Below are 17,061 nucleotides of genomic sequence, written 5' to 3'. Positions count from 1 at the left end.
GATGGATATGACTTACTATTTTGTGACATTTTTACCAGATTGGGTTTCAGGATTGGGTTAACTCTGTGAAACAAGATGGGAGCATACTCCACCTACACACAGACTGGAAATGTTAGATGTGCATACAAATTACCTAGGGCAAAAAGAGTTCACCAATTAGATATTCTGATTCCAGAGTATTCAGCAGAGTTTCTGGATTTTTCAAGTTTTACCTACTTTCTACTACCTATGTAAGATAATTCTGGACACTATATATACATAAATGTATTTTATAGGTAAAGAATCTGCCTGTCATGGCAGAAGATGTGGGTCCGATTCCTGGGTCAGGAAGATCCCCTGGAGAAGGAAATGGCAACCCACTCCAGTATTCTTGCCTGGGAAATCCCATGGGCAAAGGAGCCTGGTGGGCTACAGTCTATTGAGTTGCAAAGAGCTGGACATGACTTTGCATGTCAGAGCAACTGAGCACACATGCACATGGAGGCTAAGGCTAAGATATAAAACATACAGATATTTTCTAAGTATTTTCTAAGCACATAACAGCCTATTCAGTGTAGCTTGGTGTTAAGAGCTTACCTGAGTCACGTACCTGGGTTTGAATCCCAGAACTTCAATTCCAGCTCTACCACTGAACATGCAAGATTTAGCAAGTAAGTTTACTTCTTTATGCATCAGGTTTTCTAGCAGTAGGGGAGGGTAAGTAATAGCACTCATCTTTTCGGTTTGTTTTGAGTGATTTGACACATACAAAGCATATGTGGAATTGAAACACAATATTCAATATATCAACTTCCTTTTGGCTAAAACGAAAAGAAAACCACCCCATGAGTTATAGACCTTTTCCATAATGATTGAGATTGGTTTTATTTAAATTTCTGGTTTATGCTTATGCATAAAGCGACTGTGGAATCCTTCAGCTTTTTGAGTCTCTCTCTGCAAGAATTTAACGATATGTAACTAATACTTGATCAGGTGCTACACAAAAGGAACCTATGATAATTTTGTGGTGTGAGGAATTCACTGTTGATGTGAATAGTTTTACCTGCTAATTTATATGTTAATCAGAAAAGTGTTTAAGTTGCATTAAGCATTCTGTTTGATAATATGATCGGCAATCTCCAGGGTTCACCACATTTGTATTTTCTGGAGAACATCAGGCCAGCCACCTAATCTTTAGTATTCCCCCCAGGAGGTTTCATTTATCATCCCTCTATCCTCCACAACTCTGAGTTGCATGGTTCATGTTTTCAGAGCTTTTGGCTTTTGTCCTCAGCACTTTTCAAGGCCAGAATTGTACATTTGCAGTTATTCATGGAATTAACTAGTTTAAAGTCAGAATGCAGGCTCCACAAAACATGGACTATGCCTGTCTTATTTACATGTTGTATCTTCATTGCTGCTGCTGCTGCTACTAAGTCGCTTCAGTTGTGTCCGACTCCGTGCAACCCCATAGACGACAGCCCACCAGGCTCCCCCGTCCCCGGGATTCTCCAGGCAAGAACACTGGAGTGGGTTGCCATTTCCTTTTCCAATGCATGAAAGTGAAAAGTGAAAGTGTACTTTCATTACCAGTTTCAAAATCTGAGAACTAGGAGACCTTCAACAAATATTTCATAACAGCACAATATAGTGCTTAATAGTATAGACTTTGGAGAGATAAATTTTTTAGTCCCTCTCTGCCATTTTGCACAGATATATTTCCTCTAAGGAAGTTACTTAATATTTCTAAGGCTCAGTTTCCTCATCTGGAAAAGAGGTGCAACAAAAATTTCTATCCTCACAGAATAATTGTGAATTTAAAGTGAGATTATGTTCCTGAAAGGCTCAGCACAGTAGCCAGTATATAGAATTTAGTACATTGTGTTTATTATTATTAGAATTATTATTGAATAGGTTATTATACCTTCAATTCTAATTATACCTTTCTGTTTAAAATACCTTTCTCTAGAAAAATTCTGAACTTTGGTTTCTCTTTTGTTAAATGTATGTTTTTGCTGTGAACTAAGTCAGTTTGGTCCCCTATGATTATTAGATTCTTCAGATAGCACTATTTCAAATGACCTTAATTATTTCAAGACTGAAGAGGACCAGGGCCCTACCTCACTACCCAGTAACAGGCTGGATATTTCAGTGAAGGTAGGATCAGTCTCAATCCTGTCACATCTGCCCGAATTAACAGCAAGTGGCATAAGAACAGTCATAAGAAAAGCCTGTTCCTAGGAAGCTTGATGAATGACGCCGCAGCTCCCTGTCCTTTGCATCACTCTGGCAGTGAGTCACATGAGGCAGGTGTGACAGTTTTCTAGTGGCGGAATCCAGCCAGATTTTAATCAGAATCAGGTGACAAAATCCGTGTGTGTGTGTGTGTGTGTGTGTGTGTGTGTGTGTGTGTGTGTGGTCATCTCAGGCCTAGGCTGAATGTAGGCCTTTGGATACTGCTTCAAGGGAATGAGCTTCTTTGTTTTAAACCTTATTTATGCAGAAGTGCTTGATTAATATCTCTGGCCAATCCCCATATCTTAAACATCAATAACTGCACAAATGAAAATGATTTCTCACACCCCTTTTTAGTGATTAGTATAAACGATCTAGTTCTATCCAAAGACAGAGCTGATCCACTTGTAACTATTGCCTTTGGAGTCATGCCTGTGCTAAGCTGCTTCAGTTGTGCCCAACTCTGTGTGACGCAGTGGACTGTAGCCTGCCAGGTTCCTCTGCCGTGTGATTTCCCAGGCCAGAATACTGGAGTGGGTCGCCATGCCCTCCTCCAGGGGATCTTCCTGACGCAGGGATCAAACTCATGTCCCTTACATCTCCTGCATTGGCAGGCAGGTTCCTTACCACTAGCACCACCTGGGAAGCCCGTGGAGTCATGAATGATGACTTTAAAGGAAGTCTTTCAAATCATGATTAGTCTCCTACCCACTCACCCACCCACCTCATGTTAACCATTTTGGGGTGTATAGAAATCAAAGCTCACATACACAACAGTTTTAATACTGAAACATTTGGAAGTAAATTAAAGCAATGTATTGTATTTGCTGGCTTCCCAGGTGGCACTAAGTGTAAAGAATCTGCCTGCCGGTGCAGGAGATATGAGAGACAAGGGTTCAACCTCTGGGTCAGGAAGACCCCCTTGAGGAGGACATGGCAACCCCCTTGAGAATCCCATGGACAGAGGAGCCTGGCAGGCCACAGTCCATGGGGTCATAAAGAGTCAGACATGACTGAAGCGACTTAGCATTATATTTGCTAGATTATTTTACATTTAACTCTTTGCATCCTAGAAATATTTATATACCCTCTCTGTGCCTCCGTTTACATCTATAAAATGAAAACAATGGTAGCAATTTCCTTACAGGATTCATGTGAGTTATAAATAAGTTAATACCTATTAAGCATCTAGAACAGTGTCTGGCATACACTGAAGTTCAATAAATTCTGATAGCAGCTTCTGCTACTACTGCTATTACCATTTTATAATGATTACTATTTACTGGGATTATAAGCAGATTTAAACAAGTTCTTTGACTTCTAGTTTGTAGTTCTTTTGGCATTATTTTTTTCTGAGTTCTCAGAATCCTGCTCCGGTTTTGTTTGTGGGGGTTTTGTTTGTTTGTTTTGTTTATATCAATTCTTTCTTGGTTCCTATATTTATTTTTCCCATCTACCCATTTATGAGTAAAAAGAAGTCATTGCTCTTATTTGCCTCGTTTTATAAAATTAAGTCAACATTTTAAAATTGAGAGACATTCCATTAAAACCCACATTTCAGTGAACTATCCTAAGATAAGGCAACAAACAAACAAACAAACAAAACTGTGTAGAACCAAGTAGCAGCTGCCCCTACACCAAGGGCATGTCCTTTCCGTTTATCCACAAGTTTCCACTGTGCATGGACTCCCCACCACAAGGTCAAGGGGTTCACATCTATGGCCCTGCTCTTTTACTTCTTTTAGTACAGATATACTTCCTGTACTCAATCTACCTGTATCTGTGCCCATCTGCCTTCCTTAGTGTTAAAAGGGATAAAATGTGAGGCTTCCAATGGTCAACCTATCGCTTGTGCTCTGAATCCCATTCTCTTTTTGTATATTCAAAGGTTTTACACTCTCAGTTTTTCCCTCTAAACTGGCTTATTCTTATCACATTGCAAAAATGCAGTAATATTGTCTATCTTTAAAATATTCCATTTTTTTCCATATCCCACATCAAACCACTGCCTCATTTCCCTTTCATAACAAAACTGCAACTAGTTGATGCATGAGTTGTGTCTCCTCCCTCTCTTACTCTCTTTTCAAAGCCACTTCAGTCACGCATTTATTACCTCTACTCCTCTGAAACCTCACTTGTCAAAGTCATCAGTAACCTCCATCTTGCTAAACCCCAACTCTTTGTTGTTACCTTAACTAGATATCTCATTGGCATTTGGAAAGTTCTCCAAAAATTTCTTGTTTAAATACTTTTGTTGGTTGGTTTCCATAATACTACACTGTCCTGCTTTCCTCCTGCCTCACTTATGCTTTTCAGGCTTCTTTGAAGGGTTGTCTTCAACTTAATTGTACCCTATTGCTTATTTTTCCATCTATATTTAATGTCCTACATCTAATTCTTCACATCTCTTCTCTTCCTTGACCTTACTCATGTTGTAGGCCTTAACTATTTCTCTATATATTGATGACTCTCAGAATTCTCTAGTTACAATCATGACCCAGACCAATTCAGCATCTCCACTTGAATACAGATTAGGCTCTCAAGCGTACATGTCTGAAACCAAACTCTTGAATTTCTTTTTCAAAGCTGCTCTTACCCCAACTTTCCCCACCTCAGTAAAAGGAACCATAATTATCCAATTCTTCATGTTTATCTATTCTCTTTTCTTCTTACCTGGTATGTAATCTATCAACATCTACTCACATTTCTTTCAAGATATTTGTCTGAATCTGACCTCATCTCACTGTGGATCATCACTAAAACTTTAGTAAAGACTACAGTCATCTTTCACTTAGATTATAGTAAGTATTACCTAACAAGTTTCCCTGCTTCTACTCTCACCTTCCTAGTCAGTTCCTCACCATAGTGATCTTTAGAACAGTTAAATCATGTCACGTTATGGCCCTTGCTTAAAAACACCAGATTGTTTCCCATCACTAGCTTGACTAGATCATTTTCGTTTACCTGGGCCACTCATAGATTTAATATGAAATTCCTACGTCCCAGGAACTCCCTTGGTCCTAGGAAGTTTGAAGTAGCAGGTCATCCTATTATATACAGAATAAAATAAAATCAGATAAAATTAAAACCCCTACTATGCAGTAGGTCAACTACACAATATTGCCTCTGCCATCATCTCCCATTTCTCTTAGCCTTAATCATCTCTATATATGACATCATTTCCCATTACTCTTAGCCGTAATCATTCTACTCTAGCCACATTGGCCTTCTGTTCTCATTTGAAAATATCAAGCTTGTTTCTGCCTTAAATATTTGTTGAATAATTGAATGTTCAATATAAAGTATAAAAGCAAAGGAAAATAATGATCATGATATATTTTAAGAAAATAAGGTATATATTTATTTAAAATAAAAGAGAATTATTTCTATTCACTTGATATTGAAATGTCTATCTTCTTTGTTAATTTATATTACTAGTCTAGACCAGTAGCATCTGATTTTTACGCTTCTGCTTTAAGCCATTCTAAGGAGCTTAGGCCATGGAGACATGCTGTATTAGGTAGATTAAATTAAGGAAGATCTGAGGCCTCATCTGTGCCTAGCATCTAAGTACTAAGCAGTTGATAGACACTCTTAATCAGCTAGGGAGTATGCTTAGAAAGAAAACTTCAGTTCAATTCAGTTCAGTCGCTCAGTCGTGTCCTGTTCTTTGCAACCCCATAGACTGCAGCATGCCAGGCTTCCCTGTCCATCACCAACTCCCAGAAGAAAGAAAACTAGATTGTCTATCAAGAAATATGGGTCCTAGTCTTGGCTTTGCCAGTCTAATCATATGACCTTCAATGAGTCACTTATTCTCAGGCATTAGGTTTTTGGATTTTTTTCTGTTTTTTTTTTTTGTTGTTGTTGTTGTTGTTGTTATTGTTTATTTGGTTGGTTGGTTAGGTGGTTCTTTAATCCAAAGTGACAAGTTGAGTTGTAAAGTTGTCTCTTTAGACTCTTCCAGCTCTATAATTTTTAAATAATTGATTCTTTTTGGCCTTTCCCTATGTGCCATACATTCGTATTTTCCCAATACAATAGTAATAAGTGGACAATATATGTGAGCCTAATCTATTAAGGATGCTATAAATTAGAGAAAAATAATGCTGACTACATGGTGCCTCTTTCATCAAGCCTGTATAGTTATTTTTTGCATAATTTTCAAAAAGATTATTCAATGAAATGCAGATGTTGCAGTTATGCATGTCATCAAGCTTTTAGCACATCTTTGGGGCTCTGCTTCCCTATCATTGTTGAGCAATTTTTTGGATAGTAATATAAAGTGACTTTGCTCAATTTCCTCCTATTTCTTTTCATTATTATCTTTCAGATCAGACAGCATTCTCCTTCCCATTTTGGTGCTTACAACCTTCAAATATTTTGTAGTAATGTACCATGCCCTAGTAGCTTTCTAAGCTAATTTCAAATCCCTGGAGTTTCTTGAAAATTCGGTTGCTGCCATTTCTCCATAAAGGTAACTGTAAATCAGGTTATTAATATTTCAAATCTAGCTTCACGATCCCATATTTAAAATTCTATTTTTGTTTCAAATAGAATAAATTTCCTCACATATTCCTTTCCTAAATGGCAAAAATCCTAGGGGAAGTGAAAAATTGTATCTTCTGCTGTGTCATTTTCACTGTAGAATGGAAAGGAACTGTCACCTAGCTAGTTCATAGTTTGATGTTTCAGAAAACCTACTCCAACTTAAATTTTCTTTCTATTCTATTTCCCATTATGCATGCTCTCCTAACTTCCCCTTAACTATGAAACTTGCTTATTTTTATGCTTCCTGAAATATAATATTCTTTGCTATTTAATGTTAATATACTCCTTTCTCCTCCTAGGTGCTTCACTCTTCATGGATATTTCATTACATTTTACTCATTTTATAAACTCTGCTCATTCTTCTGTATGAGACTCACTTTTCTTCTCCTTCCAGTGAAGAATAGATGATAGTTGTCTGTCATCAGTAAACTTTATGAATTTATGTCTTGCTGTTTTGTTTTTTAGGAAGACATTTCATAATTCTCAGTATCATGGCAGCATTTATCATCTTATAAATCTCTGTATTTTGAAATGTATAAAATAGGCATTTCTATAGTAACTACTGGAAGTAACTAAATGTTGGTGCACAATTTGCAAATATTTAAAAATTGGGATTGTAAATAATTATATGCAGCAAATGAAGTTAATCATTCTTCTTCCTTGAAATGGTTAATTTGGTTATGGCATGGCCCACTGATCAGTATCACACCATTTGGTCTGCCTTTGTTGTTATTGGGTGGAAGGGATCTTCAAATTGGCTTACTTTTCATTCAGCTTCCTTTTAGGACAGAGATGGATTCAAGTGTATCTGAAACATGGATGCTCAGTCATGTCCAACTCTTTGAAACTCCATGGACTACAGCCTGCTAGACTCCCTTATCCCTGGAATTTTTCAGGTGAGAATACTGGAGTGGGTTGCCATTTCCTCTTCCAGGGGATCTTCCCAACCCTGGGAATCCAATCCGAGTCTTTTGCATCTCCTGCATTGGCAGGCAGATTCTTTACTCTGAGCCACCAGGGAAGCCCTATTTGAAACATGATATAACTTAAATATAAGTTTCCCATCTATTCTGAACAGAAGCTGAATTACATTCTATCCCCTAGGACTGACTCTTTTGAGTACAATTATAAAAATCAATTACAACTTAATAGGTCATAGGATGAAGATAGATTTCTCATACAATGCTATTGTGTGTAATTATCAGGGATGTTCATTCTGTCTGTGTTCAGTCAAATTAGGGAAAAAACATATACACAAACGATTACCATCCAGTGAGAGTATTGGTTCTAAAATTATGAGTGAAGTGCAGTGAAATCACTAGAGATAAAATCATAAATTGTGCCTTAGAAATTCAATATTTACACAAACGGTTAAGAATTGAGCACTATAGTTTGAATCCCAGAGACAGAAAACAGTGAGTAAAATCAGTTCTGAACTACTGAAGCATAAGATTTGAATAAAGTCAAGAATGGTTAGCATCAAAAAAAGAAAAAGAAAGAAAGAAAGTGAAAGTATCTTAATACAAGCAAACTACAATAATTATACATATGCTACTAAATCCAAGGAAAACCTAAACATCTAGAACATAAAAAGATATGGAAACTAAAGAAGACTGTTTCTTGGGAGTCAAAGGAGGGTTCCCCCCCACCATGGTTTTGAGAACAGAGGCATATTAAAAAGCTGAGGTTTGTGTTGGCAGAAGATGGAAGAGGAATACAAAAGGATTTTAAGAAAGAATTTTGATGATTTTGTGTACCTTTCAGATGTTTAATAAATACAAGTGAAAGGTTTTTATATTCTTTTCAAATTACTTCATTTCTCCTGCATGGTTTTTAAGCAGGTAAATATAAAAGGACCAGGTACACAACTGGAGGATCTCAACTTAATCAGGAGTCCAAAGACACTTCACTGAGATTAAGGTGTCAAAACTCATATTTAAAGATGAGGGGCCAGTAAAAGGCAGAGGTCTCAGGGGAAAATGATTAGCATTTTAAAAGCCTATAGGAAATGTCTGTAAAGTACTTCAATCAAGTAAATAAATCTAGTCTGTTGAAGCATTCAGAGATAAATCAGTGAGTTCTAGTTGAAGGAAACTATGGTTTAGAAAGTGGGAAAGACATAATATACACCTTTGAGATGGATTTTATACAGCATGTGGATCAGACCCAAAGCCTTAAACTCAGACTTAGAGACCTAGAACTTGGCTTTTCAGGACTTTTTTTAAGTTTAGGCTATACAAGAATTTTTCCACCCTTAGGTAATGGATAGGGAAATATTCTGGGTTCATAAATTGGAAGTTTCAATATTGTTAAGATGTCAAGTCCTCCCAACTTGATCTATAGATTCAATGTAATCCCACTCAAAATCCCAGCAAGCCATTTTGTAAATACAGAGAAATTGATTCTAGCATTCATATAGAAAGGCAAAACCCTTAGAATAGCTAAGACAATACTGAAGAAGCAAAAAAAAAAAAAAAAAATTATGTAGAACTCACCCTACTTCAAGATTTACTATAAATCTACAGTAATCAAGGCACAGTATTAGCCGACTACTCTGGTGTTGCAGTGGATAAGAATCCGCCTGCCAATTCACGGGACATGGGTTTGATCCCTGGTCTGGGACGATTCCACTTGCAACTAAGCCCTTTAGCCACAGCTACTGAGCCCACACTCTAGAGCCTGGGAACAACTACTGAGCCCGCGTGCCACTACTGCTGAAGCCTGCGCCCTCTAGGGTCCATGAGCCGTAACTGCCGTAGCCCGCCACCTATACAGCCCACGCTCTGCAACAAGAGAAGGGCCTGCAACGAGAAGCTTCCACACTGCAAGGAAGAGCAGCCCCTCCTTGCCCACTAGAGAAAGCCTGTGCAAAACAATGAAGAATCAGCACAACCAAAAATAAAAGTAAAGAATTTTTTGAAAGATGCAGTATTAGCTAAAGAGCAGACACATAGATCAGTGGGATAGAATAGAGTGACAAAAAGCAGATCTACAAATACAGTAAATTTCTTTTCAACAAAGGTACGAAAGCATATCAATGGACAAAGGATGGTATTTTCAACAAACAGTGCTGGAACGCTTGGATGTTTATATGCATGGGGATGAGACTCAAATTCACAAGATCCCTAAGGTACAGAAACCTCACCTAAGAACTACTATATAAGCATAGTCCTCAACTGGTGACCCAGTAGACCCTGGTTAACATTGAAGGTGCAACATAGAGACTCTTGAAAAATCTAAGAAATGTCCAGGCCTTTTGGGGGGTGGGGCAGGGGACTCCCACTGGAGACAAGTTCAGGAAAAGGCATAATGGGATCATTCATACTAAGGAAATACAGATCAAAGAAATTAGATGTTTTAAAAATAAGCATATTTAAAATATTCAGAGGGATCAAGGCAGCAAGAGAATTCACAAGGAATAAAGATTTTATGAAGAAAAAAAACTCATGTTTTTGAAAAGGAACAAAATGGAGATTCTGGAAATAAGATAGTCATTGAAATGTTAAAAAGAAATAAATAGATATCTTAAACATCAGGCTACTAAAAATCAAACCACTTAAGAACTGAAAATGTGGATTCCTCAAGCACCGGTGCTTGAGCCGCCAAGTCGCGGTCTCTGTGGCCGGGCCGGCGAGGAATAAGACACCCAGGAAACCACCAGTGAAAAAAGGATCCCAAACGAGTCTTAAAGACCCAGTTGGGGTGTACTGTAGGGTACGCCCACTGAGCCTTCCTGAGCAAGAGTGTAGCATAGAAGTAATCAATAATACAACAGTTCAGCTTCATACTCCTGAGGGTTACAGACAACAGAAATGGAGACTATAAGGAGATTCAGTATTCATTTAAACAAGTATTTGGTACTCATACCACCCAAAAGGAGCTCTCTGATGTTGTGGCTAATCCCTTGGTAGATGACCTCATTCACGGCAAAAATGGTCTCCTTTATACATATGGTGTGGCGGGAACCGGAAAACCTCACACTGTGACGGGTTCTCCCGGGGAAGGAGGGCTGCTTCCTCGCTGTTTGCACATGCTCGTTAACAGCGTAGGGTCATTTCAAGCTAAACGATACGTTTTTAAATCTAATGATAGGAATAGTATGGATATACAATGTGAAGTTGATGCTTATTAGAATGGCAGAAGAGAGAAGCCACACCCAATCCAAAGACTCCCTCTAGCAAACGACAAGTAGATCCAGAGTTTGCAGATATGATAAATGTGCAAGAATTTTGCAAAGCAAAAGAGGTTGATGAAGATAGTGTCTATGGTGTATTTGCCTCTTATATTGAAATATATAATAATTACATATGTGATCTATTGGAAGAGGTGCCGTTTGATCCCATAAAGCCTAAGTGGAACAGTTGCAGCACACCCATGAGGAACACAGATTTTGTACCTCCACAATCTAAACTGCTTCGTGAAGACAAGAACCATAACATGTATGTTGCAGGATGTACAGAAGTAGAAGTAAAATCTACTGAGGAGGCTTTTGAAGTTTTCTGGAGAGGCCAGAAAAAGCGACAGATTGCTAACACACATATGAATCATGAGTCCAGCCGTTCCCATAGTGTGTTCAACATTAAATTAGTTCAGGCTCCCTTGGATGCAGATGGAGACAATGTCTTACAGGAAAAAGAACAAATCACTATTAGTCAGTTGTCCTTGGTAGATCTTGCTGGAAGTGAAAGAACTAACCGGACAAAAGCAGAAGAGAACAGATTACGTGAAGCTGGTAACATTAACCAGTCACTAATGACACTGAGAACATGTATGGAGGTCCTGAGTGAGAACCAAACTTACGGTACTAACAAGATGGTTCCATATCGAGATTCAAAGTTAACCCATCTGTTCAAGAACTACTTTGATGGGGAAGGGAAAGTCCACCTGATCGTGTGTGTGAATCCAAAGGCCAAAGATTATGAAGAAAGCTTGCAAGTAATGAGATTTGCAGAAGTGACCCAGGAAGTTGAAGTAGCCAGACCAACAGACAAGGCCATATGCGGTTTAACACCGGGGAGGCGATACAGAAACCAGGCCCAGGCAGGTCCTGTTGGAGACAAACTGCTGGTTTCAGAAGTGGTTTTACAGAGTTTCCCACCTTTGCCGTCCTGCAAACTTCTGGATGTCAATGATGAGCAGACTCTTCTCAGGCTGATCGAAGCATTAGAGAGACGACATCACCTACGACAAATGATGATTGAGGAGCTTAACAAGCAGACTATTACTTTTAAGGCTTTGTTACAAGAATTTGACAATGCTGTTTTAAATAAAGAAAACTATATTCAAGGAAAACTAAATGAAAAAGAAAAGGTGATCTCAGGACAGAAAATGGAAATAGAACAACTGGAGAAGAAAAACAAAACTTTAGAATATAAGGTTGAGATTTTAGAGAAAACAATGACCATCTACGAGGAAGATAAGCGCAATCTGCAACAGGAGCTTGAAACCCAGAATCAAAAACTTCAGCGACAGTTTTCTGACAAACATAGACTAGAAGCCAGGCTGCAAGGGATGGTGACAGAATCAACCATGAAGTGGGAGAAAGAATGCGAGAGTCGAGTGGCAGCCAAACAGCTGGAGATGCAAAATAAACTCTGGGTGAAAGATGAGAAACTGAAACAACTGAAGGCCATCGTTACTGAGCCCAAAACTGAAAAGCCAGAGAGGCCCTCTCTGGAGTGGGATCGAGAAAAAGTTACTCAGAGATCGGTTTCTCCATCAGCCGTACCTAACTCACCACCAATTCGTCTGCAACACAGACGATCACGCTCTGCGGGAGACAGATGGGTAGATCATAAGCCTGCCACTAACCTGCAAACTGAGACAGTCATGCAGCCACATGTCCCCCGTGCCATCACTGTGTCTGTTGCAAATGAAAAGGCACTAGCTAAGTGTGAGAAGTACATGCTGACACACCAGGAACTAGCCTCCGACGGGGAGATTGAAACTAAGCTAATTAAGGGTGATCTTTATAAAACAAAGAGTGGTGGACAATCCGTCCAGTTTACTGAAATAGAGACTTTAAAACAAGAATCACCAACTAGTCGAAAACGAAGATCATCTACGGTAGCGCCTGCCCAACCAGATGGAACAGAGTCTGAATGGACTGTTGTAGAAATAAGGTGCTCTGTGGCTGTAGAGATGAGAGCCGGCTCTCAGCTGGGGCCTGGGTACCAGCACCATGAACAACCCAAGTGCAAGAAGCCATGAATTGACAGTTGCAATAACAGAACAACAGTTTCATCATTTGTGTTGGTGATTTCTCCAAAGCAGTGCCTTCTGAAAACCATCTTATAAAACTCCAGCTTTGTTGAAAATCACAGACCTCATGTCATCACACACTGGCCTCCATCAGGGATTCCCCTGTGGCTCTAGAGATATTTAGGATTCTACAAACTTTTTATATTCTACACCTTGCCATATTTAATATTAGTAGCAGAGAAAGACCCCTCTTTCTTGTTGCTGTATGAACTTTTTTATATTGCTATATTTTTGTATATTTCTTGTACACATAAACTAATTCATGCATGTGTTTGTCTTGGACAATTAAGGAAAAATATATCTAGATCACGCTTTGCCTTTTATTGTGACTTTTCCACCTGATGTCTGAATATTTTCTAAGGATTTATAAACAAAACAAATGCTGCTATTGATTAGCTGCGAGAATGCACTTTAGACATATGTTGGACAATTCAACCTGAGATGTCAGAGACTCGCCAATACTAAAACCGTTTTAGGAAGGTGTTTGTTTGCAGTTTTGTATGTATGTACTTTCTGACATTTAGATATGCCAAAAGAAATGAAATGAAAGCACTAAGAAAAAAAAAAAAAGAACTGAAAATGTCTGTTTCATTAATCCAGCAAAAAAAAAAAAGATGACTGCTTGAATAGGCTTTTAGCAATAGGATTAGAAAGTGGAGAAACTTAAGAAGTATTTAGATAGTTGAATTAACAAGATTTGGTACATATGCCTCCAAAAAATACATTCCTGACCCAAAAGAGAGGCACTGTGGTTTAAGCTGATATATGGTAGTTTCTTCACAGTTCCTGTCCTATTGTAAACACTCAACAGATTCTTGTATTGTTCTTGTCCTATTATTAATGTTGATGAACAAGGCTGAAAGGTAAAGAAGGAGGTGGTGGGCCTCATAGGGAACAGGGACCCCTTTTTGTCATCTTCCAATGTCAAGCTATTTTACGGACAGCTTGGCATGTCAGAGTTGCTTTATTTCAGTCACATTACCCCAAAAAATAGACTTAAAGATTTATATTTCAGATAGCTCAGAAAACATATATCAATGTATATAATAATGTACTAAATGATTAAGGAAGCAACTCAAATCAGCATTCGAGAGACAGGATAGTTAAATCAGTGATGCTGACCCAGCAACAGCAGCAAGGAGCAACAATGTACTGTTATTACCTCATGCTGATGTGATTCAAAAAGCATACAGAAAAAAAGTTTTATTAAATTAAAGAGATGCAGTTCTAAAGATTTCTTTTTTTTTTTTAATTTTACTTTACAATTCTGTATTGGTTTTGCCATACATTGACATGAATCCACCATGGGTGTACATGTGTTCCCAAACATGAACCCCCCTCCCACCCCCCTCCCCACAATATCTCTCTGGGTCATCCCCGTGTACCAGCCCCAAGCATGCCGTATCCTGCATCGGACATAGACTGGCGATTTGATTCTTACATGATATTATACATGTTTCAATGCCATTCTCCCAAATCATCTCGCCCTCTCCCTCTCCCTCTGAGTCCAAAAGTCCGCTATACACATCTGTGTCTTTTTTGCTATCCTGCGAAAAATACACAGATGTTATTTTTGTGGATAACTCTCCTCAAAATAAGAAATAATTTTTATGGGAATATGCAGTGCTCAATGGTGTGCAGTAAAATAAGGACATTCTTACATTGCTGGTGAAAGAATAATATGTAGGGCTTTAAAAGACGGCTATCAACTTTTAAAAGGCCTAAGAACATTTATACTTTTTAATGTAATAATTCAACACCCAAGAATTTCTCTAAGAAAATTATAGAAGTAAAGAAATACATGAATTTCCATGCTGTTTATAGTAGCAAAAACACCTGATACAATCTAAGTAGTTAATCAAAAGGTAGTAGTTGTAATACATGGTATGCTTATATTGGAATATTATGTGGCCATAAAAATCTGTTAATAAGAAATTTTTAACAACTGGGATGCTGATTATTGTCCACTTGGCTCCCTACTCTGCCAGATCCATTCTCTTCCATTTTGTTCCCTGATCTGTCTTTGAGAGGTCAACTGTTAAAGACTGCATCACACAGTTAATTTAAGTTCCCACTGAGCTCCAGAAAAAAACATGTCTTTATTTTGCCCATTGAGCCCCATAACTTCCTTTATTGCAAGTGTCTGATGATCCAGCATCACTTGTTTTGTTTCTTAATTCTAGTCACACTTCTGTCTGGAGTTGCTTCATAAAAGTCTCTTCATTTAAACCTTCTTGCATGCATGCTAAGTTGCCTCACTCATGTCCCATTTTTTGTGACACTATGGACTGTAACCCTCCAGGCTCCACTGTTCATGGGATTCTCCAGGCAGGAATATTGGAGTGGTTGCCATGTCCTCCTCCAGGGGATCTTCCTGACCCAGGGATTGAACCTCGGTCTCCTGTATTGCAGGCGATTCTTTACTGACTGAAGCATCTCCATATCCAGAGATGCACATGAATTTCTTTTGTCATAAAACTGCATAGTCTACATGATCTAATGAGAAAACACAGAGAAAAACTTGTAATGAAACACATAAACATGAAGACTAATTGCTTTTGAGAAGTATCAATAAGATACTTTTCCTTCCATCTTCTATTTTCTAAATAATTTACAGTAAAATAATTCCTAACAACTCTAAAAATTAGATAAATGTATTTTAAATATACCCCTTATTGTAAAATATAAATTAAGCTGCATTTTTTACAACTTTTAATTGATTTTTAATAGTTCAATATTTTTTTCACAGAAAACTTCCTAGACCTATTGTCTACATCAAAATAAATATCTGGCCAGAAATTTCTACAAATTTTCACTTTCAGTTGAGGTCTTTTTCTTGAAAGACCTCAAGAATATTTTATCCTTCCTTTTTTTCAGACAGCAATGTAAGTATATTCCCACTAAAGACATTTTCATATTTATTGGGTAAGCTTCCATCTACTCTTAGTTTTCCTTGTGTTGAGAGAGATCAACTAATATACTTTTGGCATTTTTTGTACTTGTTAGTCACTTTCTTCTTTGGAAGATGGAGTGCTTTTTCTGTATGAAAACATAGAAAGAAAACTAGACATGCTCCACCCTCCAGTTTTCTCTTAGAGCCAGCTTCACCCAGAGACTATTAGTTTGCACTTTCATGCTAGAAGTCAGGTAGGAGCTGAGTCTGGGGAGTGTCATGAAAGATCTTCCTCAGTCCATGTTTTCTGTAAATGAACGAAATCCCCTAATTCTAGGATCCCCATACCAGGCCCATTTGACTAAGGGACCTAATGCCACAATCTGCATCTTTATCTCCAACAATGATAAACGTGCTATTTCAGCTCACATATTTGTTTGTTTGTTTCTCACATCATTTAGTGATCATGTAGAAAAGATGTATGCATGTCAACAGTAAAGAATATCATCCTCAAAAATTTCATCAATGAAGTTGCAGCGATAAGTGCACAGGTTTAACATTTACATAACAAGACAGATGTTCTGTTTGGTTCAAGTTTTGCTCTATGTTGTCATAGTTTTGGATACCAGGGCCTCATATCATTCTTAAACTGGCCGTGGTAATCTCTTGAGAATGCAGCAAGTCTAACAGCAAAGGAAGCAGAGTAGAGATCATTTAGGGAGCTGGTTCCTCCCACACATCAGAACTATGAAAGCAGTTACTGAGCTATATATTGGTTTTCTCTTTTCTCTTATCCTTTTAGCCGTGGAGTTCCAAAAATTCTGGCAAAATAACTATTCAGGACCTAAATTATTCTCCTTAAAACTTTATTTTTTTTATATGACTGAGTAATGCTTCATTTAAGAGTTAGGCAATGAGGCTACCTTAATCTAACAGATATTTCTTCTAAATATCAAGATAGTAAATTAGATCACTATTGCCTTTTTAGTTTCCCATATCTTAAGCATTAGTCATTTAAATAATTTTGAAATCTTTTATTAGTAATTCTATTGATTCCACTTGAATAGATCTTCATTTAATGAGTCACTGTACACCCTTATTTTCTTCTAAATGAAATATTTTAATGCAATCATTCTATGCAA

General features: G+C 37.9%; 1 protein-coding gene across 1 annotated transcript; it reads left to right on the top strand.

The window, feature by feature from the left end:
- Positions 1-9,802: 9,802 nt before the first annotated feature.
- On the top strand, positions 9,803-13,538 carry LOC120862653 (kinesin-like protein KIF23). The gene is given in 4 exon segments (XM_040238740.1): positions 9,803-9,895; positions 10,351-10,568; positions 10,570-10,886; positions 10,889-13,538. Coding segments are annotated over 4 exon segments (2,715 nt in total). The 3' UTR covers positions 12,976-13,538.
- Positions 13,539-17,061: the final 3,523 nt, after the last annotated feature.

The sequence above is a fragment of the Oryx dammah genome, unplaced genomic scaffold, assembly GCF_014754425.2.
Source record: "Oryx dammah isolate SB20612 unplaced genomic scaffold, SCBI_Odam_1.1 HiC_scaffold_4, whole genome shotgun sequence".
NCBI lineage: Eukaryota > Metazoa > Chordata > Mammalia > Artiodactyla > Bovidae > Oryx > Oryx dammah.
This window is presented reverse-complemented; position numbering and strand designations above follow the sequence as displayed.